This window comes from Mobula hypostoma, chromosome 5 (genome assembly GCF_963921235.1).
Source record: "Mobula hypostoma chromosome 5, sMobHyp1.1, whole genome shotgun sequence".
NCBI lineage: Eukaryota > Metazoa > Chordata > Chondrichthyes > Myliobatiformes > Myliobatidae > Mobula > Mobula hypostoma.
This window is the reverse complement of record NC_086101.1, coordinates 164102502-164128767: the sequence shown is the minus strand read 5'-3', so window position 1 is coordinate 164128767 and position 26266 is coordinate 164102502. Positions and strand designations below refer to the sequence as shown.

The 26266-nt window shown below is 41.2% G+C and overlaps 1 protein-coding gene across 5 annotated transcripts in view; it reads right to left on the bottom strand.

Annotated features, from left to right (window-relative positions):
- Positions 1-208: 208 nt before the first annotated feature.
- The window catches only part of pde8b (phosphodiesterase 8B), a 341898-nt gene continuing 315840 nt past the window's right edge, over positions 209-26266 (bottom strand). For all 5 annotated transcript variants that reach the window (XM_063049295.1, XM_063049294.1, XM_063049293.1 and 2 more), the window contains 7 exons: positions 24399-24534; positions 21761-21959; positions 20499-20716; positions 9398-9536; positions 5936-6103; positions 3841-3970; positions 209-2469 (listed from right to left, as the gene is read on the bottom strand). In XM_063049295.1, coding sequence (XP_062905365.1) covers positions 2360-2469; positions 3841-3970; positions 5936-6103; positions 9398-9536; positions 20499-20716; positions 21761-21959; positions 24399-24534 — 1100 coding nt within the window. In that variant the 3' untranslated portion in view covers positions 209-2359. The remainder of the gene's footprint in view (positions 2470-3840; positions 3971-5935; positions 6104-9397; positions 9537-20498; positions 20717-21760; positions 21960-24398; positions 24535-26266) is intronic.

The window sequence follows — 26266 nt, the reverse complement described above, 5'->3', positions numbered from 1 at the left end:
AGGACAGCAGAAACCTGATTGGATGAGGATGAACCAATCAGGAGGAACAGATGACGGGGCTATAAATACCACCGAACTAGACATGCCCAGGCATCATCTTTGATGAAGATGGCAGAGTTTGTCATTGAAATGTCGGTTAAAATCAATACCTGTACCTGGCTGGAACCACAAGAAAAGTTTACGTTACACATTATTTTACATACTGTTTAGAGGTAACATTTATTGATAAAACAGCATTTTTTAAAATTATGTTTATTGTTACACATATTGTCCCAGTAATGAACAAAATTACTGCTGTATTTTCTATAAACAGTTGTATATTTTGTTAAATTCTTCTATTTACAAATGTACACACATACATTTTACAATATGTATGTTTCACCTTAGTGATTGAATCTTGCTTTACCTAAAGTTTTGTTTTTGGTCCCGCATGTGTTTACTTTTCTCATTTAGGAGTTGTCTCACTTTGCAGATGTGTTTGCAGCACGCTTACTAGTTAACCACCTCATGCGGCCACTTTAACAGATATAGGTGGAACAAACCCCAGAATGTGGACTCCTTTCAACATGTGCCTATTTAATTACTGAAAAGAAGCCCTGTCCACATTAGTATTTACACAGTATGCTGCTGACTCATATGGATGAGTCAATTTCAGCATGCACATGTTGTGTTTGCTTCTATTTATGACACAGAAAATAAATGTGTGATATGTAATTATTTAGCCAGAGGGCGGTGAATCTGTGAAATTCACTGCAACAGATGGTTGTGGAGGTCAAGTCATTGGGTAGATTTAAAGCGGAGGTTGATAAGTTCTTGATTAGTCAGAGTGTCAAACATTATGGAAAGAAGGCAGGAGAATGGTGTGGAGAGGGTAATAAATCAGCCATGATGGATTGGCAAAAGAGACTTGCTGGGCCAAATAGCCTAATTCTGGAGGTTGGGGAGTTTTGGCAGTCTCACACTCTGTAATCACAGCGACAATCAACAAAGCAATGGAATGCCGAAACATGAAAGGATAGAAGTTTAAGGAAATTATCCAAATGACAGTGCTCTGGACAGCCTGTGTATTGGCACTGTTCCAGTTCTAGATACAGAGAAACAAAGGAGCTACTGAAGGCATTGGAGGTATTCCAGTGAAGAAGTGTGCAGCTGCTGGCTAGCATCAGTGGCCAGAGTGCAAAAACACGATGTGATTTGAATTTTCAAGGAGGAGAAAAGGCACAAGTAGATAGCAAAATGGTTAATTATTTGTGAGAATAAAATACATAAACATTCTGTAATCTAAATTGTAAGAACTTGGCAAGTGGCCTCAAATCGATCAAAGAAAAGATAAATGTGTGACTAAAATCAGTAGGTGTCACATGATCAATATATGGAAATAGACTCTGAAGAATAATGAAGGTAAAACATCAGCATTCATTAAAAATATTTAATGTGGCACAATTGGGGACATCATGTCTGAATGAAAGATGAGACAAATATTTTTCCTCATCCATGACTATCATGTGACTGTGTTTAGAACTCCTCTTCAGAACAACAGAGCACAGATAGGGGTTGTTATGTATACTGCACTGGATACTGATGTGGGAAAAATGTAATAGTGTTTATTGCCACATGAATTATTATAAAATATGGAAATATGTTTGACATATTTAATATTTTTTGGAAAAGAAAATTAATTTAACCACATTAATCTGGTTGCAGATAAAAGTAAAGATCTTGGCAAAGTTATAGATTAAAATATTAATTCAATATATACACAATGACACAACATAATGAATTTCCACCTCACAAAAGTTTGTTGAATGGATTTGTTACTTCACTGGGAAAGGTTTTTCCTTCTTAAGAAATATTAATAGAATATGTAAACCACCATTATCACTTGCCTTAATGCTGCAAATGTCATTTACCTGAAATGCTGTCAAATTAACAGAAAAAAATTTCCCTAATCCTTGCACAAATCTGCAATTTAGAGGAAAAAACAACGTGGTAAACCAAAGGCATAATCACATGTAAAATTATATCTTTAGGTTAATTATTATAGAAACAAAGATTTTTGCATTTGTTTCTCTTGACAAAAGTTCTTTTCCTCTGTATGATTCATTGACTTCTGGAATGGCAGTAAAACTTCTTGAACAAGAAAATGACCATCTTGAAATTCAGAAATCTGTGCTGCAATTCTCTTTGTTGATGGGACACTGCTATGATGATTCAACTCAATTTTCCTGCATACTGTATTTCCTGCTTTATGTAAGAGTTATATTACATTGTAATATGGTCACTTGAATTAAAATAGAATCTCTTAATGGCTTGAATCATAAGTTAGAGTGAAGTTGACAAGAAAGATGTCCTTTCACCTTTAAAGGTCAGACGGTGGTCGTAGACCTTTATAATTGGATTCATCTAAAGATTTCCAGTACTTGTAGTTCTCAGTTAAGTGGTGTATTAAATTGGGCAGGTTTGCAAATGCTGAAAGGAAAATAGTTAACATTTCATGAAAATGATCAATAAATTATTTAAAAATACTTACTTCACTATTAATCTTTTTCATAAAAAGTAATGATAAGCTAGACCTTTCAATTTATGAAATATAGTATTTACATTAAGGTAACATAAAAGGAAAATATCTGCACTGTTTAACAATACTGAGATTTTTATTTAGGATTTGTATACAGCTTCCACTGTGCTCTGATTTAGCATTATCTGTCTACTCGCATTATTCTCTCCAGTTCCAACCACCAACCCTGCCAAGTGAGAAAGCAAATCTTATGCTTCCAAATTTCTGCCAATAGTGTTCTACTGCTAGATGAAATATAAAAACAGTTTGGGATGACCACCGCCTTTCCTGTGTGTATCTTAGTGCCTGGGATCTAACTTATACCCATATGCAAGGGTTGTAACCAAATACACTGATGTGGGCAAAATTTGACAAGATCTGCACATTTTCTCCCTTCGATATAATTCGTGGCATTCCTTGAGAAACATGTTAAAAGTAATTTTGCTAAATAATAACTTCCCTTGGATGCATAATAGCTGGACAACATATTAATGTAAATCATGTCTTTCAATTTCTCTTACATTCTGCTTTAAACTGCCATAATTTCACCTGAGCAATAAATCCCTACTAGTACATACAGACAGAATTTCCAGCCTGCCTCACACTAAGTTGCACTGACACAAGGATGGCAGAATTCGTATGCACTAAATACATTCAGTGAGAGGTACACTCAGTGACCACTTATTATGTATAGGAATGGAACCAGGTGTGGTCTTCTACCATTGTAACCCATCCAATTCAAGGTTTGCTGTATTGTGCATTCAGAGATGCTCTTCTACACACCATTGTTGTAAAGTGTGGTTATACATGTTACTATTACCTTCCTGTCAGCTTAAAGCAGTCTGGCTATTCTCCTCTGATCTCTCTCATTAACATGGCATTTTCACCTACAGAACTGCCACTCACTGGATTGTTTTTTGCTTCTAGCACCATTCTCTGTAAACTCTAAGAGACTGTTGTGTGAAAATCCTAGGAGATCAGCTTTTTTGGGGATACTCAAGCCACCCTGTCAGGCACCAACAATTCCACGTTAAAAGTCAGTTAGATTACATTTCTTCCCCATTCTGTTGTTTGCTCTGAACAACAACTGTAACTCTTGATCATATCTGCAAGCCTTTATGCATTGGATGCTGGCACATTCTGATTAGATATTTGCATTAACGAGCAGGTGTACAGCTGTACCTAATAAAGAGGCCACTGAGTGTATTTATCCTAAAACAGTGTGGAAATCATACAGTGAGATGGCATTTACTTATAAATTTAGAAACAAATGAAATTCTTACCGTCCCAAGCATCAAACATATCATTTATAAAATAGTCGATAAATGAGATCTGAGATTTTGGAATACTGCACGTATTCCTGTCAAAGACTGGCATCACAACTGGGAGACCTTGGCTTTTCTCCTCATCTGTCTGTTGATTAAAAATGTATTTATTAATTCAAAAGTGATTGTTACACTAAGAGGACAATGTGTCAACACACAAGATATGAAGTGTATAGTTTTGGTTTCTTCAAGGTGATGGCCATTAGCAGCACCATGATGGGCAAAATTGATGGATTTAAGCCAACTGGAGAATTTTCTAACTTTGACATCCAATAACAAGAAGAGATTTCCCTCTAAAACACACATAGTAGAAAATTAGGCTGAGTGTAAACCTGCTGGAAGTATGAACTGGAAAATATACTCTTCTCTTTGATGAAAACAAGCACATGAGGTTATGCTGTAATACAGATCAAATGACCGGTTTACTTTAGTGCTTCATTTTCACATTTTCAACTTGGCTCTAAGCGTTGCCTGCTTCTTTATTTTCATGGACTCTTGTTTATTTCTGACCTTTTACTCAAATAACTATTTCATGGATTCAGGTTTGATTGCAATATTTAAGAGAAGTTTGAATAAGTACATGGATGAGAGGGGTATGGAGGGCTATGGTCACGATGTGGATTGATGGGACTGGGCAGAATAACAGTTCAGCAAAAACTAGGTGGGCCGAAGAGCCTCTTTTTGTGCTGTAGTGCTCTATGATTATTATTCATGTAATTGAGAGCAAGTTTTGGCAGAGGATCAACTGTGAGGGGCAATATATCTAAAGTTGATTCTCTCCTCTAACAGCAACTAAACATGCACATTCATAGCTGTAAGTGATAGGAATAGGAAACTTGGTTGATTTTAAATGCAGGACACTCAGCGTAACTGCAGTGTCCCAAGTTTTCTTGGAACCCAGGCTCTGACTTGCATGGCTAAATTTGGGTAAATTTAAGTACTTCACTCCTCCAGCATAAATATGCAAATGATTGTTACAATCATTTCAGCTGTAATATATATATATTGTTACGAGAATACACATAAAATTAAGATGTTTGCTGGCCTGGGTTAGCATCAGTGACATCAGCAGTTGGTCTGCCACCTGCCCTCAGGGGAAGGAGAGATAAGGAACAATGGAGCAGCGTCTGGAGATGTGTAATGAAGGGACGTGGGAGAGAGAGAGCTGTCTGGAGCGGCTCCCCCTTTGAACCCTGAGCTGTTTGAAGTGATGGACAGGCGATACCCCAGCAGGGGGATAAAAAGGGACCGGTTCGCTAAGACACACACACGCCACCCGAGGTAACAAGACCCTGGAAGCGGTGCGCCTCTCACGAGTGGGTGAGAAGTATCAGACAACGGCCAGGGTGGAAAGGTACGATCAGCGGGAACCCGGTGTGTGTGTCCGCCCTTGCCTGGGTGCCGGGTTCACTGCAGAGGATCGACCGCATCTGGAGGAGGGGTCACAGTCGGTGACCTCAGGTGACATCACCAAGGACCCGCCCAAAAGCTGTTTGTGAGCCATCTCGCCGGTCTGTGAGTGAAGCTGTGCTGAATGATCAGTTGTTCCTGTTCTCTCTGTCTTTCTCCCCGCACGTAGTCCATCGCCATGGCAACGATTACTGCGAACTGAACTACTAAAACTGGACTGAACTTTGAGTCACTTTGAAATTTGGTCATTTACCCCTAGACAACGATAGAGCTTGATTGATGCTGTTATCTTAATTCTGTGCACATGTGTGGTTAACATTGCTGAACTGTTGCATTTATTATCCTTTCGATTACTGTGTTGCTTGTTTCTTTAATAAAACTTTCTTAGTTCTAGTACTCCAGACTCCAACTGAGTGATCCATTTCTGCTGGTTTGGCAACCCAGTTACGGGGTACGTAACAATATATATATTTTCCAACAAAGAATAACAATGATTGTTGATCTACACTGAAACATGACACAATGGAAAACAGAAAAATAAGTCTTCTGCAACATTAAAGCATTAATTCTCATACTCAGCTAGACTAATTTGAGACAACTCATGTCCATTTTGTCTTAAAATGTTGAAACATTACAATATTACCTGAGCAAAATATTCTTCTGAAATTCTCCCTGCCCATTCAATGCACAGGTTGATTGAACGGCAAGGGTTAGCAACGTCAGCGCATTTAATCAACATGCGTTTAATGAGCAGTCTGTTCTCCATTGCATTCTTTATACTGGGAGTGCATTCACCATCACTGCTTTCACTCTGGAATACAAGTGAAAATTAATCCATACATACCAGCATTTAAAAATTTGTGGCAGAATTTAGCTTGCAAAGTTGGAGAAGAACCCTATAAATTTCATGGAATGATTCTTTGGGAGGTTTTATACATAAAGGCTACTTTTACTCTGAAAAGCTCAGCTTCACACTGGTCAGCTGGAGGAAAGTCTAGTACATGGGCAGTGAATAGACAGGCCATTATTTTCAATAATGAATAGTATTTCCTCTATAAAACAGTGGTAGCAAACTGAAAATTTAGCAGACAGCATTATCAGAACTTAGCTAATTGCGATGCATTATAAGTTATGTGAAGAACAATGTCTATTACTGCAGTACAGCTCCATTCATATCAATTGGAATTAATTTGATGGGGAAATAGAAATATAAAATGCTGGAAATTCTCAGCAGGTCAGTCATAATCAGTGGAAAGAGAAATAGAGTTAATATTTTGCAAACCAAAGACCCCTTTCCTCAGATGCATGTTGACTGGTTGAGGATTTCCACTGCTTTCTGTTTTTATTTCATATCTTCAGCATCTGCAAGTTACAGATTTTAAAATTTGAAACAGATGAAATACTAAAGCTGCTGGAAAGTTGAAATAAAAACAGAAAGATGCTGGAAATACTCAGTTTATGGAGAACCTGCGGAATGTGAAACATCATTCAGTTTGCTGACCTATCATCTGAACCATGAAAATATAGATAAGTTTTAAATGACAGACAAAGGGGAAAAGAACAGAGAGAACAAAAGGAAAGGTCTGTGACTGAGTGGGTATCAGGAGATTTTGTGGTGATGGCGAAGTTGAAAGAGTAATGTAAAAGCTAGTGAACAATCAAAGGTACAAGAGCATAAAAAGCTGGAAATACAGTAGTGTCTTCAATTTCAAATGTCAATTCTGTCAATTTCAAATGTCAATCATTCCAGCAGTAAGATGGTGGCACGTTCAGATGCAGCAGCCTCTCGGGAGCCAACCAAAGGTGTTTTTTTCTTTGTTAAATATGTTTTTTATGATTACAACACTATACTGGACTAAAAGAACTTTGGATGCAGCAGGTTTACCGCATCAGTGAACTGCTTGTTAATCAGAATAGACGGCCAGGGTGTTGGAAGAGCTGGCCAACATGTCGGAGAGGGAGGAGTCGGCTGGTGTTTCAGAGGAGCCGATCTGGTGCAGACCATATTGCTGCCTGCTACTTGAAGGTACTGGAATTGGTGTGCAAAGGTGGCATGCAGTGAAACTCTGGGTGATTGTCTCAGATGTTCCTCCTGCGATCACAAGACCCTGTTGAACAATGATAATATAAGGTGTCACAGGCCTGTTTTCCTTGTTTTGTAGTGTGACAGACAGTGTGGGAGCTGTGTAGCCTTAGTTGTAACAAGGACTAGGCCTCAAGTCATGGGCTTGCCTGCTGCTGCAGTCCAAGTGAGGAGATGCTGTTTGGTGGCTGGCCTCTGCTGTCAGTGCTGCCCTCCAGTGTTCAATCAGTGGAGTGACAGACTGGATTGCTGGGAACTGTATCATTAGTTTGCGGGACATGACGCTCAGGGCCTTGGACCATGTATGTGTTTTTTTTTGCGTGACATTTTTGCTCAATGTTGTGAATGTGTTGTGTATGCTTTGCACCTTGGCCCAGATGTACATTATTTCATTTGGCTGTATCCATGTGTGGTTGAATAATAATTAAACTTGATTTGATTTGATTTGATTTTTCTTTCCATACACTGTGCATGGCTTGCTGAGTGTTTCCAGCATTTCCTGTTTTTAATTTTGGATCTTAACATATGTTTTTGATTTTCGATAACTTAAGGTATGTCTGGGATAGAATAAATAAAAGGAGACAAATTATATCTGACATTGTCATAAGAGGGGAGAAAGAACAAAACTATACATAGGCAACATAAGATGCAGGGTGGAATGGTTGATTATCTGAAATTATTATTCAACAGATTCCTCCGCAAATCTCCCCTGACTGTAATCTGTGTTCTCTGAAAGATATTCTACCTAATCTTCCTTGGAAGTATCTCCAAAATCCACAGTTTTTACCACATAAAGAACAAGGGAATTAAATACATGGGAATAATGTCATTCCAGTTTTTCCTCCATTGCAATTTGGAGATACTTGTTGGTAAATTCTTACTTACAATATTAGTCGGGCACCAAGCAGGATAATGGAACAGAGGAACTGAGGAGTACAAGTGCACAGGAGGGGTTGTGAGAAAAGCATTTAGCATGCTGGCCATCATCTGTCAGGGCATTGACTATTGCAGTTGGAACATTATGTTGCAGTTGTATAAGTTATTGGTGAAGCTGCACTTGTAGTACTCTGCATAGAAAAGACATAAAGTAGAAAGAGTTCAGAGAAGATTTATGATGATGTCGCCAAGCCTAGAGGCCTGAGTTGTAGGGAGAGGCTGGCTAGGTTAAGTCTTTATTCCTTCAAACATAGGAGAACGAGGGGTGACTTTAAATTATGAGAGGCGTAGATGAGGCGGATGTTAACTATCTTTACCCCAAGACCAGGGAGCCCAAAACTGTGGGACAGGGATTTAAGGTGAGAGGGGAAAGATTTGAAAGGGACAACATTTTCATGCAGAGGGTGGTAAGTATATGGAAAGAAGTATCAGAAGAAATGTTTGAGGTAGGTACAATAGTGTTATTTAAGCATTTGGATAGTACCTAGAGAGGCTTGGAGAATTATGAGCTGCTAAACCCAGGGAATCCGGTCTAGCTCTGTGGGCATTGTGTTCACTTTAGATTTGTTGGGCTGAACGGTCTATAATTGTACTATATTGTTCTACGGTTCTGTAATATAGTAGAAGCAACCTCACATTAATTAATTAATTACCTCCCCCCATCACACCTCACCCCTAACCTTCTCAGGAAATTAAGGGCATGCTAAAGTTGTTGGCCTTGCAGGTCTGCCTGCATGCCAACATTCTTTCAATAACTTCCCTCAAAAGTATTGATACCTGACTCAAGGGCAAAATAAAAACTATTATGGGAGTCTGTGCTTATGTATAAAGCTACACACTAATCTAAAGCCTCAAGCAATATTATTAAAAATGAGCAAGAAGCTTGTTCAGTTTATAATCAAAAATCAATAACCTCTAAGATTAAATTTCTGCATTGAATCAATTATGTCATTTCAATGGGTAAAAATTATGGAATTAATTGATCTTGGGAGGGAGCTATGTCAATCACAACCGTTAATCGTACTAGTGCATTCTATGTCAGTGATACATGATGTTCACATTGAAGATGCTAAGGTCAGGCCTTACATTTAAGCTGGTTTCTTCTAGTGATGTCATGGATTTATTGATACTGTTCACAAATTTATTCACATGTTCAAAATGCTTTGTCATCTCTGTTGCCAAAACCATGTCAATGATTGCCTGTCGCAAAGTTCGAAACTGATTCCTGCAAAAAAGAAATTGATGAATGATTACAAGCTGCCATTTTGTTCCTGGTGATACAAGAGACGGCAGATGCTGGAACCTGAAGCAGAAAACAAGCAAATTGCTAGAAGAGCTCAGCAGGTTAGGCAGCATTTGTGCGCAGTCAGATGGACTTGGCCCAGCCTGAAATATGGACTGTCCATTTACTCCACAGATGCTGCCTGACCTGTTGAGTTTCTCCAGCGGTTTGTATTTTGTTCTAGCTTATGAATTGCTAAGTTGTGGTAATGTGTAATTCCAATTTTTATCTTTTGATATCTAGTAATTACTAGGAAGGATGTGGCTGGATTGGAGAGAGTTCAGACAGATTACATTATAGGAAGATGTGGTTGTGCTAGAAAAAGCGCAGAGATTAACTGGGATGTTGCCTGGAGGGCATTTGTTATGGCAAGAAATTGGATAGGCTGGAGGGCATTTGTTATGGCAAGAGATTGGATAGGCTGGAGGGCATTTGTTATGGCAAGAGATTGGATAGGCTGGAGGGCATTTGTTATGGCAAGAGATTGGATAGGCTGGAGGGCATTTGTTATGGCAAGAGATTGGATAGGCTGGAGGGCATTTGTTATGGCAAGAGATTGGATAGGCTGGAGGGTGACCTGATAGAGGTAAATAAAATTTTAAGAGTAAAAGAAAGGGAAGATGGTCAGATTTTTTTGTGTGAAAGGGGCACCAATAATTAAAAGGTGAGAGGGAAGTTTTAAAGATTTGAGGGGAAAGCATTTTTCCCAACAGAGTAGCTAATATTTAGAATGTGCTGATAGATATAATCACTATATATAAAATAATTTAGATAGCAATTTAAATAGACAAGGCGTAGGAGCTAACACTTAATGGCACCATATGCAATGTGCATTTAAATACAAAAACTTGAGTTTCTCTTTCAACATCTAATCATTGTTCAAGAGATTTGATGGATCAGCTGATGTTTTTCTGTCTGCCATTTCAGAAGTGGAAGTAGAACAGTACAGCACAGGATCAGGCCCTGCAGACCACAATGTTGTGCTGAACTGATTAAAACAGTAATTAAATGCTTAACTAATCCTTTCTACCTACACAATGTGAATATTTCTCCATTCTCTGCACATGCACATGCCTAGCTAGGAGCCTCTTAAATGTCTTCATCATATTTGCCTCCACCAGCACCTCATGAATCACATTCCAGGTACCTTCTACTCTCTGTGTACAAGACATCTCCTTTCAACCTACTCTCTCTTAAATGCATACTTGTCGATTGACAACTCTAGCTATGTAGGCCCTACTACACTCTAGAATTCACCCCATAGATATTTTCCTCCTCCTCTAGTTCAAAGTTCAAAGTTGAAAGTAGATTTATTAACTACAGTTGAAGTCAGAAGTTTACATAAACCTTAGCCAAATACATTTAAACTCAGTTTTACACAATTCCTGACATTTAATCCTAGAAAACATTCCCTGTCTTAGGTCAGTTAGGATCACTACTTTATTTTAAGAATGTGAAATGTCAGAATAATATTAGAGAGAATGATTTATTTCAGCTTTTATTTCTTTCATCACTTTCCCAGTGGGTCAGAAGTTTACATACACTTTGTTAGTATTTGGTAGCATTGCCTTTAAATTGTTTAACTTGGGTCAAACATTTTGGGTAGCCTTCCGCAAACTTCTCACAGTAAGTTGCTGGAATTTTGTTCCATTCCTCCAGACAGAACTGGAGTAACTGAGTCAGGTTTGTAGGCCTCCTTGCTCGCACATGCTTTTTCAGTTCTGCCCACAAATTTTCTATCGGATTGAGGTCAGAAAATGTCAAGTCTGGTTCATCCTTAGGAGCAATTTCCAAATGCCTGAAGGTACCACGATCATCTGTACAAACAATAGTATGCAAGTATGAGTGTTCGTCCATCATCGACGTCGATGAGGGCCTCGACACCGTTATGATGGTGTAAAGACTAGCGCGTGATTTGGATTTAAGTGAGGGAGAGTTGCAAATCCATCCCAGAACAACAGCAAAGGACCTTGTGAAGATGCTGGAGGAAACAGGTAGACAAGTATCTATATCCACAGTAAAACGAGTCCTATATCGACATAACCTGAAAGGCCGCTCAGCAAGGAAGAAGCCACTGCTCCTAAACCTCCATAAAAAAGCCAGACTACAGTTTGCAAGCGCACATGAGGACAAAGATTGTACTTTTTGGAGAAATGTCCTCTGGTCTGATGAAACAAAAATTGAACTGTTTGGCCATAATGACCATTGTTATGTTTGGAGGAAAAAGGGTGAGGCTTGCAAGCCGAAGAACACCAGCCCAACCGTGAAGCATGGGGGCGACAGCATCATGTTGTAGGGGTGCTTTGCTGCAGGAGGGAATGGTGCACTTCGGAAAATAAATGGCATCATGAAGAAGGAAAATTATGTGGATATATTGAAGCAACATCTCAAGACATCAGCCAGGAAGTTAAAGCTCCGTCGCAAATGGGTCTTCCAAATGGACAATGACCCCAAGCGTACCTCCAAAGTTGTGGCAAAATTGCTTAAGGACACCAAAGTCAAGGTATTGGAGTGGCCATCACAAAGCCCTGACCTCAATCCAATAGAACATTTGTGGGCAGAACTGAAAAAGCGTGTGCAAGCAAGGAGGCCTACAAACCTAACTCTATTACACCAGTTCTGTCTGGAGGAATGGAACAAAATTCCAGCAACTTAATGTGAGAAGCTTGTGGAAGGCTATCCAAAATGTTTGACCCAAGTTAAACAATTTAAAGGCAATGCTACCAAATTCTAACAAAGTGTATGTAAACTTCTGACCCACTGGGAAAGTGATGAAAGAAATAAAAGCTGAAATAAATCATTCTCTCTACTATTACTCTGACATTTCGCATTCTTAAAATAAATCTTAACTGACCTAAGACGGAATGTTTTCTAGGATTAAATGTCAGGAATTGTGAAAAACTGAGTTTAAATGTATTTGTCTAAGGACTATGTAAACTTCTGACTTCAACTGTAAGTACATATATGTAACCATGTACAACTCTGAGATTAATTTACTTGTGGGTATTCAAAGTAAATACCAAAAGACACATCAGAATCAATGAAAAACCACACACAACAATTCAGACAAGCAACCCATGTGTAAAAGCTAACAGTGCGAATATAAAAAAACAAAATAAAGGTAATAAATAAGCAATAAATATTGAGAACATGAGATGAAACACCCTTGAAAATGAGCCCACAGATTTTGGAAACAGCTCAGTGTTGGGGTGTGTGAAGCTTATTGAAGTTACCCCTCTGGTTCAAGAGCCTGATGGTTAAGGGGTAATAGCTATCCCTGAACCTGGTGGTGGGTGTCCTGAGGCTTCTGTACCTCCTTCCAGATGGCAGCAGCGAGAAGAGAGCATTACCGAGATGGTGGAGAGTCCTTGGTGATGGATGCTGTTTTCCTGTGACGTGTTCAGGGGTGGGGAGGGCTTTACCCGTGATGAACTGGGCTGTATCCACTACTTCTTGTAGGCTTTTCCATTCAAGGGCATTGGAAAGATACCAGGCTGTAATTATACTCCCCATCGCACATCTTTAAAAATTTGTCTAAGTTTTAGATGATTATTAGTATCCAAGACACCTTCAAGGAGCGGTGCCTGGGAAAGGCAGTGTCCTTTATTCAGGATCCCCATCACCCAAGTCAGGAATTCTTCTCATTGTTACCATCAGGAAGAAGTTACAGAAGCCTGAAGGTACACACTCAGCAATACAGGAACAGCTTCTTCCCCTTTGCCAACCGATTTTTAAATGGACACTGAACCCATGAACACTACCTCACTATTTAAAAATTATTTCTGCTTTGGCAGTACTATTTTCAATTATTTAATATGCATATATTTACTGTAATTCATTTAACAAATTCCACGTCATATGATGATAATATTAAACCTGATTCTGATTCTGATATGCTGAATGTTTGCAAACTTCTAAGAGAGGTGCTGCCATACTTTCTTTGTAATGGCACTTACATGGTGGACCCAGGTCAGATCCACTGAAATGATAACACAGGAATTTAAGTTTGCTGACCCTCTTCACTTCTGAACTCCTGATGAGGACTAGGTCATGGACCTCCCAGCTTCATTCTTCAATAATTAGTTCCTTGTTCTTGCTGACATTGATTGAGAGGTTGTTGTTGTGGTACCACTCAGCCAGATTTTCAATCTCTGTCCTATATGCTGATTTGTCATCACCTTTGATTCTGCCAACGACATTGTCAGCAAACTTAAATATGGCATTAGAGCTGTGCTTAGCCTAATAGTCATAAACATATAGCGAATAGAGGGGACTAAGCACACAGCCCTATGGTGTACCTGTGCTGATGGTGATTGTCAAAGAGATGTTGTTGCCAATCCGAAAACTGACTGGGGTCTGCAAGAAGGAAACTGAGGATCCAGTTGCACAAGGAGTTATTGAGCTGTAGGTCTTGGAATTTATTGATTAGTTTTGAGGGGATGATAATATTGAATGCCAAACTGTAGTTAACGAAGAGCATCCAGACGTACGTCGATTCGAAGAAGGAGTCTGAGAGTCTGAGTGGGAGTGCCGAGAAAGACATTTTTGAAATTTTCGTTATTTTTTTTTCTCCAACGGCGTTCTGAGAGGCGGGACTGTGCAGGCGTGTGACATCGGGCAGTGCAGTGCAGCAGATTTAAAAGGAACAGAGCCTCATAGAGTGGGCAGCGTAGTTTGCAGGTGGCGGAGTGAGCCGGGAGCAGAGTGAAGACTTAAGGGCTTCGGCTCAACGGGCTTAGGCGGAAACGGGCGAGGCGAGGAAGGTTTGACATTCATTTTCTGTTGTTATTTGAGGAGAGGGGCAGTATGAGTGTGAGGGCAGTTTGCTGTTCTCGGTGTTGGATGTGGGAGGCCCTGGAGTCTCCAAGCCTCCCGGACATCTACATCTGCACCAAGTGCATCGAGATGCAGCTCCTAAGGGACCGCGTTACAGAACTGGAGCTGCAGCTCGATGACCTTCGTCTGGTCAGGGAGAGTGAGGAATTGATAGAGAGGAGTTACAGGCAGGTGGTCACGCCGGGGCCACGGGAGGCAGACAAGTGGGTCACGGTTAGGAGGGGGAAGGGGAAGAGTCAGGTAATAGAGAGTACCCCGGTGGCTGTGCCCCTTAATAATAGGTACTCCTGTTTGAGTACTGTTGGGGGGGACAGCTTACCTGGGGGAAGCGACAGTGGCCGTGCCTCCGGCACAGAGTCCGGCCCTGTAGCTCAGAAGGGTAGGGCAAGGAAGAGGAGGGCAGTTGTGATAGGGGACTCGATAGTAAGGGGGTCAGATAGGCGATTCTGTGGACGCAGTCCAGAGACCCGGATGGTAGTTTGCCTCCCTGGTGCCAGGGTCCGGGATATTTCTGATCGTGTCCAAGATATCCTGAAGTGGGAGGGTGAAGAGCCAGAGGTCGTGGTACATATAGGTACCAATGACATAGGTAGGAAAAGGGATGAGGTCCTGAAAGGAGAATATAGGGAGCTAGGAAGGGAGTTGAGAAAAAGGACCGCAAAGGTAGTAATCTCAGGATTACTGCCTGTGCCAAGCGACAGTGAGAGTAGGAATGCGATGAGGTGGAGGATCAATGCGTGGCTGAGGGATTGGAGCAGGGGGCAGGGATTCAAGTTTTTGGATCATTGGGACCTCTTTTGGTGCAGGCGTGACCTGTACAAAAAGGACGGGTTACACTTGAATCCTAGGGGGACCAATATCCTGGCAGGGAGATTAGCGAGGGCTACTGAGGTGACTTTAAACTAGAATGGTTGGGGGGTGGGAATCAAATTAAAGAGGCTAGGCGTGAGGAGGTTAGTTCAAAACAGAGGGATGGGAACCAGTGCAGAGAGACAGAGGGGTGTAAAGTGAGGGTAGAAGCAAAAAGTACAAAGGAGAAAAGTAAAAGTGGCAGGCTGACAAATCCAGGGCAAGCATTAAAAAGGGCTACTTTTCAACATAATTGTATAAGGGCTAAGAGAGTTGTAAAAGAGCGCCTGAAGGCTTTGTGTGTCAATGCAAGGAGCATTCGTAATAAGGTGGATGAATTGAAAGTGCAGATTGTTATTAATGATTATGATATAGTTGGGATCACAGAGACATGGCTCCAGGGTGACCAAGGATGGGAGCTCAACGTTCCGGGATATTCAATATTCAGGAGGGATAGACATGAAGGAAGGGGAGGTGGGGTGGCGTTGCTGGTTAAAAGAGATTAACGCGATAGAAAGGAAGGACATAAGCCGGGAAGATGTGGAATCGATATGGGTAGAGCTGCGTAACACTAAGGGGCAGAAGACGCTGGTGGGAGTTGTGTACAGGCCACCTAACAGTCGTAGTGAGGTCGGAGATGGTATTAAACAGGAAATTAGAAATGTGTGCAATAAAGGAACAGCAGTTATAATGGGTGACTTCAATCTACATGTAGATTGGGTGAACCAAATTGGTAAAGGTGCTAAGGAAGAGGATTTCTTGGAATGTATGTGGGATGGTTTTTTGAACCAACATGTCGAGGAACCAACTAGACAGCAGGCTATTCTGGACTGGGTTTTGAGCAATGAGGAAGGGTTAATTAGCAATCTTGTCGTGAGAGGCCCCTTGGGTAAGAGTGACCATAATATGGTGGAATTCTTCATTAAGATGGAGAGTGACATAGTTAATTCAGGAACAAAGGTTCTGAACTTAAAGAGGGGTAACTTTGAAGGTATGAGACGTGAATTAGCTAAGATAGACTGGCAAATGACACTTAAAGGATTGATGGTGGATATGCAATGGCAAGCATTTAAAGGTTGCATGGATGAACTACAACAATTGTTCATCCCAGTTTGGCAAAAGAATAAATCAAGGAAGGTAGTGCACCCGTGGCTGACAAGAGAAATTAGGGATAGTATCAATTCCAAAGAAGAAGCATACAAATTAGCCAGAGAAAGTGGCTCACCTGAGGACTGGGAGAAATTCAAAGTTCAGCAGAGGAGGACAAAGGGCCTAATTAGGAAGGGGAAAAAAGATTATGAGAGAAAACTGGCAGGGAACATAAAAACTGACTGTAAAAGCTTTTATAGATATGTAAAAAGGAAAAGACTGGTAAAGACAAATGTAGGTCCCCTGCAGACAGAAACAGGTGAATTGATTATGGGGAGCAAGGACATGGCAGACCAATTGAATAATTACTTTGGTTCTGTCTTCACTAAGGAGGACATAAATAATCTTGCAGAAATAGTAGGGGACAGAGGGTCCAGTGAGATGGAGGAAATGAGCGAAATACATGTTAGTAGGGAAGTGGTGTTAGGTAAATTGAAGGGATTGAAGGCAGATAAATCCCAGGGCCAGATGGTCTGCATCCTAGAGTGTTTAAGGAAGTAGCCCAAGAAATAGTGGATGCATTAGTGATAATTTTTCAAAATTTGTTAGATTCTGGACTAGTTCCTGAGGATTGGAGGGTGGCTAATGTAACCCCACTTTTTAAAAAAGGAGGGAGAGAGAAACCGGGGAATAATAGACCGGTTAGCCTAACGTCGGTGGTGGGGAAACTGCTGGAGTCAGTTATCAAAGATGTGATAACAGCACATTTGGAAAGCGGTGAATTCATCGGACAAAGTCAGCATGGATTTGTGAAAGGAAAATCATGTCTGACGAATCTCATAGAATTTTTTGAGGATGTAACTAGTAGAGTGGATAGGGGAGAACCAGTGGATGTGGTATATTTGGATTTTCAAAAGGCTTTTGACAAGGTCCCACACAGGAGATTAGTGTGCAAACTTAAAGCACACGGTATTGGGGGTAAGGTATTGATGTGGATGGAGAATTGGTTAGCAGACAGGAAGCAAAGAGTGGGAATAAACGGGACCTTTTCAGAATGGCAGGCGGTGACTAGTGGGGTACCGCAAGGCTCAGTGCTGGGACCCCAGTCGTTTACAATATATATTAATGACTTGGATGAGGGAATTAAATGCAGCATCTCCAAGTTTGCAGATGACACGAAGCTGGGCGGCAGTGTTAGCTGTGAGGAGGATGCTAAGAGGATGCAGGGTGACTTGGATAGGTTGGGTGAGTGGGCAAATTCATGGCAGATGCAATTTAATGTGGATAAATGTGAAGTTATCCACTTTGGTGGCAAAAATAGGAAAACAGATTATTATCTGAATGGTGGCCGATTAGGAAAAGGAGAGGTGCAACGAGACCTGGGTGTCATTATACACCAGTCATTGAAAGTGGGCATGCAGGTACAGCAGGCGGTGAAAAAGGCGAATGGTATGCTGGCATTTATAGCGAGAGGATTCGAGTGCAGGAGCAGGGAGGTACTACTGCAGTTGTACAAGGCCTTGGTGAGACCACACCTGGAGTATTGTGTGCAGTTTTGGTCCCCTAATCTGAGGAAAGACATCCTTGCCATAGAGGGAGTACAAAGAAGGTTCACCAGATTGATTCCTGGGATGGCAGGACTTTCATATGAAGAAAGACTGGATGAACTAGGCTTGTACTCGTTGGAATTTAGAAGATTGAGGGGGGATCTGATTGAAACGTATAAAATCCTAAAGGGATTGGACAGGCTAGATGCAGGAAGATTGTTCCCGATGTTGGGGAAGTCCAGAACAAGGGGTCACAGTTTGAGGATAAAGGGGAAGCCTTTTAGGACCGAGATTAGGAAAAACTTCTTCACACAGAGAGTGGTGAATCTGTGGAATTCTCTGCCACAGGAAACAGTTGAGGCCAGTTCATTGGCTATATTTAAGAGGGAGTTAGATATGGCCCTTGTGGCTATGGGGATCAGGGGGTATGGAGGGAAGGCTGGGGCGGGGTTCTGAGTTGGATATCAGCCATGATCATAATAAATGGCGGTGCAGGCTCGAAGGGCAGAATGGCCTACTCCTGCACCTATTTTCTATGTTTCTATGTCTCTATGTATGCATCTTCACTGTCCAGGTGCCAGTGTTCCGGGATTGAATAAAGAGCCAATGAAATGGCACCTGTTGTTGACCTGTTATGCCAGTAAGCAAACGGGAGCAGATCCATGCCACTCCTCAGGCAGGAATTGATATGTTTCATCACCAACCTCCCAAAGCACTTTACAGTGAATGTAAGTGCTACTGGACGATAGTCATTGAAGCAAGTTACCATGTTTTTCTTAGACACCAGTATAACTGAAGCCTGCTTTAAGTAGGTCAGTACCTCAGACAGCCAAAGTGAGAAAGTTGAAGGTATCAGAGAACACTCCAGTTAGTTGATCAGCACAAGTCTTTAGTACTCGGTCAGGTACCCAGTCTTGCCTGGATGCTTTCCATGGGTTTACCTTCCTGAAGGATGCTCCTATGTTGGCCTCAGAGACTGATATCATAGGGTCGTCAGGGGCTATGGGAGTTTGTAAAAGTGCCTCCATATTTTGATGATCAAAGCAAGTAAAAAAGGCATTGAGCATCTGGGAACAAAATCTTGTTGTCACCTATGTTGCTTGGTTTCACTTTGTAGGAGGTAACACACAAAAAATGCTGGAGGAACTCAGCAGGTCAGGCAGCACCTATGGAAAAAAAAGTACAGTTGACATTTCGGGCTGAAACCCGTCAACTGTACTCTTTTCCATAGATGCTGCCTGGCCTGCTGAGTTCCTCCAGCATTTTGTGTGTGTTGCTTGGATTTCCAGCATCTGCAGATTTTCTCTTCTTTGTAGGGGGCAATGGCACTCAAGCCCTGCCACAGTTGTCAAGCATCCTTCAGCGATTCAAGTTTGGTCCAGAATTGCCACTTTGTGAGATGGCTTCCGGAGGTCATTCCTGGGCCACTTGTATTTACTTGGTCACCAGGTGTGAACACCACTGATCTGACCCCTAATAGTTTATGAATCTCTTGGTTCATCAAGGCCTTCGGGTTGGGAAGACTCTAAATGATTTTGTGGGGACACACTAGTCTACAACTGTTTTAATAGAGACTATGACAACCAGGGTGCATTTATCAGATCTGCAGATGAACTCAGCCAAGTACACCGACTTGAAGCAATCCGAGAACCACTCCTCTGCCTCATGCCCCCGCGACCACCTCTTTACTGTCCTAATATCTGGAAATCTGCTCTTTAGCCTCTGCCTTTATGCAGGTAGGACAACCAAGTGATCAGACTTACCAGAATACGATCTGGGCATTCCTTATTTTAGTGTAACAGTGGTCTAGTGTGTTAGGACTCCTTGTGCTGCAGGTGTTATGTTGATGATAATTGGACAGAACTTTATTCAAACAAGCCTGATTGAAGTCATTGAAAATGATTTGAAGGGTGCCAGGGTAGGCTGTTTCTTGTTTACTAATCACTACACTGAATACCTCGAGCACTTAGCAACAGTCTTTGGTGGGATGTAATGACTATTATCAGTATGGAAGTATGCAATGACTATCATCCAGTAGTACTTACATCCACTGCGATGAGGTGCTTCAGAGGTTTGTGATGAAACATATTAACTCATTTATAAGGAAATTCTGCATTTTAATAATCTCTTTCCTTAGGTGAGTTGTGCTGCTGCAGAGGGATAAGGAGATGGGTACAGGGATTGGTGGGATTGCTCCCCTAGGAGCCATCATTGACATCGGCTGAAATGGCCTCCTTCAGTGTCATAACAAGCAAGCGCTAGGATCTGTACAGCAAGGTAACTGAAATACCCCCAGGAGAGCAAAAACAAAACAGCAAGTCCTGATGAAGGGTCTTGGCCCGAAATATCAACTGTTTACTCCCCTCCATAGATGCTTTCTGACCTGCTGAGTTCCTCCAGCATTTTGTGTGTGTTGCTCAAGATATTCAGCATCTGCAGAATCTCTTGTGATCATGTCTTAGATCCTTATTGCAAACCAGCTGAGTTTTGACCATCACTCTGTAATATAACAAACTAAATTTATGTACCAATTGGCACTGAGGAGTTTTGGAAGCTGGATGATCTATTGATCAGTAAATCTAACCTTTCAAGGTTCTTAAAAATGTTGCTCTTTTTATCTCCTGCTGTAAGCTGGAAGGCCAGGGCTGCATGGTGACTTTCCAGAACTGCGGTGTCGTTGTAGAGGACTGCGAGCTCACTTCCAGCATTACACAGGAAGGAGTTGGTGCGACCTGGGTGGTCCACATCATGTACCGTGGCTGCAATCAGTGTTGCAACCTCATCCATCTCGTCCAAACTTGCCTGCGAATAACGTTGAAAGGAAGCATTAGTGCTTAGTATCAGTGAAGCTCTAACAATTGCCCAATAATGATAAATTCATCACCGATCATAAACAAAAGCATATACATTAGTTTTGTACAATAATCAGCCAATACTATTTTGTCTGATTTTTTTTTATGAGGCTGAATTCCCAGCTCGATACTTAACCCAACACGAGTGGAAAATGTGCAAGGAGCCTGCCAGATTCAAAATAAATACTCGGTTACCTAGATCTGATTATTATTCCGATATGGACTGGCACAAATCTGTCTGCATAAACTGATGAAAAATCATCCCCTGACACATCAAATACAAAATAAATGTCAATGATCAGGCCATCAAGGTTTCAACATTCTGCTTATGCTTTAGAATGAACTTTAGAAGTGTTTTAGAATTCCTTTCAGTATGATCTTGCAGATGATTGCATTACTAACTTTACACTAACTGACACAACTGGAGTCATTTTCCTAGCAGGATCTCCTATTCGTCCTGCTCTTATGACTTATGGTCTTATGGTCAACTTTTCTGACCTCTATGTAGAAGCCTCAGAAATGCCAGAAAAACAACTTTCCCACCAAAACTGGACAATTGGCGAATTTCATTCTCTATACTGTATAACTATTGAAGGAAATGGGTTAAGCTAGATACTATATACTGTCTCTGTGTTTTATCTTGATTGCTGTCTACCCTCTCCAAATAAAATGATTACTTATCTCACCCAGAGTACATTATGTTTCAGGTGATTATAACTTTAATAACTTAGTGCATCAAAGTCCTTTGATACAAAGTGCATTGAATAAGGGTCTCGGCCCAAAACGCTGACTGTTTATTCATTTCCATAGATGCTGCATGACCTGCTGAGTTCCTCCAGCATTTTGTATGTGTTGCTCTGAAATTCCAGCATCTGCAGGATTTCTCATGTTTATAAATCAACAATTACCATGTTTAATAAAGCCATGTGATACAAAATTCAACAAAACACTTGAATGTCTCCATCATGTGCCAATGATAAATATAAAGGCTTACCTTAACTCGGTCCTTTCGAAGAAAATATGCTGTGGCATGCAACACATCAGCTGCGTGTGTTGAATTGTGGTATGAATTTGATGCATGATAATTGGTTTCTATGATTTGTAGCCATGATCTTAGAGTAATTTCTGAACAGTTTAGAACATCACATATGCCAAATTGTGTCAAGATTTTTAAGCCAAGGTAGAGTAAGGGCCTAAAACAAAACAAAGAGAATTGTTTTAAAAGCAAGAACTCAATAGTGTCATATAGATGATTTAGCATTGATTAAGGTGTCTGTTTTGACTATCCAGATGGGTTTTTTATAAAAATCTATTGGCTTCCAATCGGCAGCATGCTAGAGACTTGCTGTTATTTTAACATTACACAATTGAAAATTGACTTTACCTTGAGAGAGAAGTGGTCTAACAACCATTTTCACTTCATTTTATACCACTGTGGAAGTCAAGCACAATACTTACTAGGATGATTCATCCTTGGGTAGCGGACAAGAATTTTGAGCAATACTTCTTTTGGAGAAGTAGCATTCTGTGTGCTGCTACTTCTGTGAGGTAAACTAGACAATGATTAATCATGACTGGATGCAGTTAGGACAACAGGGCTTCAATGATGCCGAAGTGAACTGGGTGCTTTGTATTTTATAGACACCTCTCCCATGCAGATCGAGCTCATTGGCCACCCCATCCAGAGAATTTGAATTGAACTCTTGATCTGACCCACAAATCCCCCACCTCTCACTGCCGAAGTTCACCATACCATCCCTTTACCCAATCTCCATGATGTCACTCCTCTTCTGGCCGATTCTTCTCCTGCTGACCTACACAATCCTAGACAATGCTGTTTGTCCTCTATTCCCCAGGAACCTCCAGGTTGTCCCATTATCTTCAACAATGTAAATTTGCAATGCAGTTTGGTACTGCTGCCCCCACAACACAGGTGTCTACCTGCAGTTTTGAAATTGGCCATGGAAAATCTTGTATCTTTTAACCCAATTTTAACTTTGTTTTAAAGAATTAACTCAAAGACCTATACTTATCTGTTATATTAATGAAGCTAAATTAATTCAGATAATCAATAAAAAGGTACCTAAATAACCTGATAGGTTCCTGGACTAATGGGCTTATCTGTAGGCCTAGTCTGTTTATTCTAGACAGAGATTAAGCAAACTAGGCCTGTAGTATTTTTATTTTGAAAGAGGAAGGGTGATCTCATTGAAGTCTAATCAGGTACATGCTTCTCACAAGCAGGCTTTGTAGAATCACTGATCCCAGTCTCAAAGTGAAGGGTCTTCTCACTCAGCACTAAGATGAGAAGATATTCTTCAGTCTACACGGTCACAGGGAGAACTTGCAAGCTCCATACAGAGCGCAGCTGAGGTCAGGATTGAACCTGGTGGCCCTACCAACCGTGCCACTGTGTCACTCTCTGACATCAGGAAATATGGAGAAGAGATATCTGTAACTAGGAATCTTCTAGTTCTGCTCTCTACCCTGTTCTGTCTGGACATGGCAAGATTCCCTTTACCTTCAGCTTCTGCACACAACTGATCAACATCTGCAAATTTAGGAGACTTTAGGGTAAAGAAGCCATCAGAGTTTGTCTCCTTTTCCCATTCTGCATTCCCTTTTCCTCGTTCAGAAGTTGAATGAAGACCACAATGAACAATAAATGCTTTAAATTCTCTCTCAAGATGAGACTGTATGACGTGGGAGCAGAATTAGGCCATTCTGCCCATCGAGTTTGCTCCCCCATTCCATTATGTTGTTCCTCTCTGCGCCTCGTGGCCCACCGGGTAGCAGCCTTGCCACCTCTTTGGCATTTTTGTCTGTTGTTCATGAGGCTGAATTGCCAGCTCGACACTTAACCCAACACGAACGGAAAGCGTGCAAGGAGCCGGCCACATTCAAACCCAGGACCACTCGCCTCTATAAGTCCAGTGCTGCTGTCACTGCACCACCAGCCGGCATTCCATCACGGCTGATTGATTACCCTTCTCCACCCCTTTCTTCTGCCTTCTCCCTGTAACCTTAGACCCCCTGACTAATCAGAACCTCCGCTTTAAATATATCCAATGGCTTGGCCTCCACAGCTGTCTGTGGCAATGAATTCGCCAGATTCACCATCCTCTGGCTAAAGAAATTCCTCCTCATTTCTGTTCTAAAGGATATCCTATTCTGAGGCTGTACCCATTATAGGAAACATCCTCTCCACATCAACTCTATCTAGGCCTTTCAATATTTAATAGATTTTAATGAGCTCCCCCCTCATTCTTCTGAACTCCAGTGAGTACAGGCCCAAAGCCATGAAACACTCCTCATTCATTAACCTTTTCATTCTCTGGATAATTCTTATGAACCTCCTCTAGACCCTCAGCTCAGCCAGCGCACCCTTTCTTAGATAAGGGGCCAAACCTGTTCATAATACTCCAAGTGCAGTCTGACGAATGCCTTATAAAAGCTCAAAATTATATCTTTTCTTTTATATTCCAGTCGTCTTGAACTGTATGCTAATATTGCGTTTGCCACTGACTCAACCTGCAGGTTAGCAATAGACACAAATATGACTCATATTTAATACATTAAAAACTCACTCCAGTACAGCCTACAGATGATCACAGTTCAATACCACTACCCACCTCTTGTTAGTTACAGCTTCCAGCTCAAAAATATTAAAGTCCCAGTTTTCTTCATCAGCAAGTAATTCTGCCACCCGAGGTGGTACATCACCAAGGGCAACTGGGATGGCAAGATGGCCGTGACTTTGCTGCAAGTCTGTTGGCGTAAAGAAAAGTATCAACTTAGGAAAAATTCCAATACAAGTATCCTGATAGCAAACATATTCCTTTGCAAAGACATTAAAAAAACCGCAGATGCTGGAATCTTAAGTAACACACAAAAAACTAGAGGAACTCAGTAGGTCAGGCAGCATCTATGGAGGGCAAAGGTGATGCTGATGATGGGCCTCGGCCCAAAACATCGACTGACCATTTCTCTCTGTAGTTGCTGCCTGACTAGCTGAGTTCCTCCAGCTTATCATGCGATATTCCAGTGTGAAACTATGCACTTTCCTATCTGTAGCAAAACAGATATTTCTTCTGAACCATTAACTGAAGACTCCCACACAGAGTGGACACTGATAAAAACACCAGCTGCTTTCTCTGAAGTGAAGAGGTGGTGTCTATTATTAGGCTATCTTTTGTTTTTTTTTTAAAAACTTTGTGTTTTTTTAATGTCAGCTCGCTAATACGATGCATCTAGCCAGATCTCAGGCGAATAAGAGTTACTGTTCTTGGCATATTGCTTTAGTTCTTGGTACTTCCTTCCTACACACTGTTAGAATAGACTCACTATTCACTTTATTAGGTATAGGAACAAACCCAGTGCGGTCTTCTGCTGCTGTAGCCCATCTACTTCCTAAACACATAATAAATGCTGGCCTTGCATACTGTAAAAGGAATATGTTTAAAAAAAACCTGAAATTGCTTCTGTGGAAATGAATAAGGTCGACATTTCAGACCCAGACCTTTCAACACGACTGGAAAGGATGGGGGAAGAAGCCAAAATAAGGTGGACAAGGGGAATGAGTACAAACTGGAAGATCATAGGTGAAGCCAGGTTGGCGGCTGTGGGAGGAATGAAGAAAGAAGCTGAGAGGTGATAGGTAGAAAAGGTAAAGAGTTGGAGAAGAAGGAATCTGATAGGAGAGAAGAGTAGACCATAGGAGAAAGGGAAGAGGAAAGGGAAAAGACTCCTAATGCACCCTCCCCTACATTGGTGAGACCTGAAGTAGATTGGGGGACCGCTTTATCAAGTGCCTTTGCTCCATCTGTGAAAAATAGTGTTTCCCATTGACCAACCATTTTAATTCCAGTCCCCATTCCCATTCTGACCTGTCAGTCCATGGCTTCCATACAGATATTCCATCTGGGCAACCTCCAAACCAATGGCATGAACATTGATTATTTTTTTAGATTATGAAGACACGCAGTCCTCTTTTACTGTCATTTAGTAATGCATGCATTAAGAAATGATACAATATTTCTCCAACTTTTGGTAATTTTCCCCCTTCTCCCTTTCCCTTTTCTTTAATTCCCTGTCTGATGCTCCTCTTACCTCTTTTTTTCTCCTATCACCTTCCTCTGGTGCCCCTCCTTCTTCTTTTCTCCCATGGTCCACTCTCTGTTCCTATCAGATTCCTTCTTCTTCAGCCCTTTGCCTTTTCCACCTATACATCTCCCAGCTTCTTACTTCATCCACCTCCCTCACCCACCTGGCTTCACCTATCACCTTTTCCCCTCCCCCACCTTCTTATTCTGGCTTTCCCCCACCCACCCTTCCTTTCCAGCCCTGATGAAAGACCTTGGCCCAAAATGCCCAGAAGGTTCAAGTGAATTCCTTGCTTCACTGACAGAAAAAGAAGTGGTGCATTGAGATTGTTCATCAAACACTGATTGTTTTTCCTCCAAATTTATCTAGAGTTCCTTCAAAATAAATTTTTGTTCTC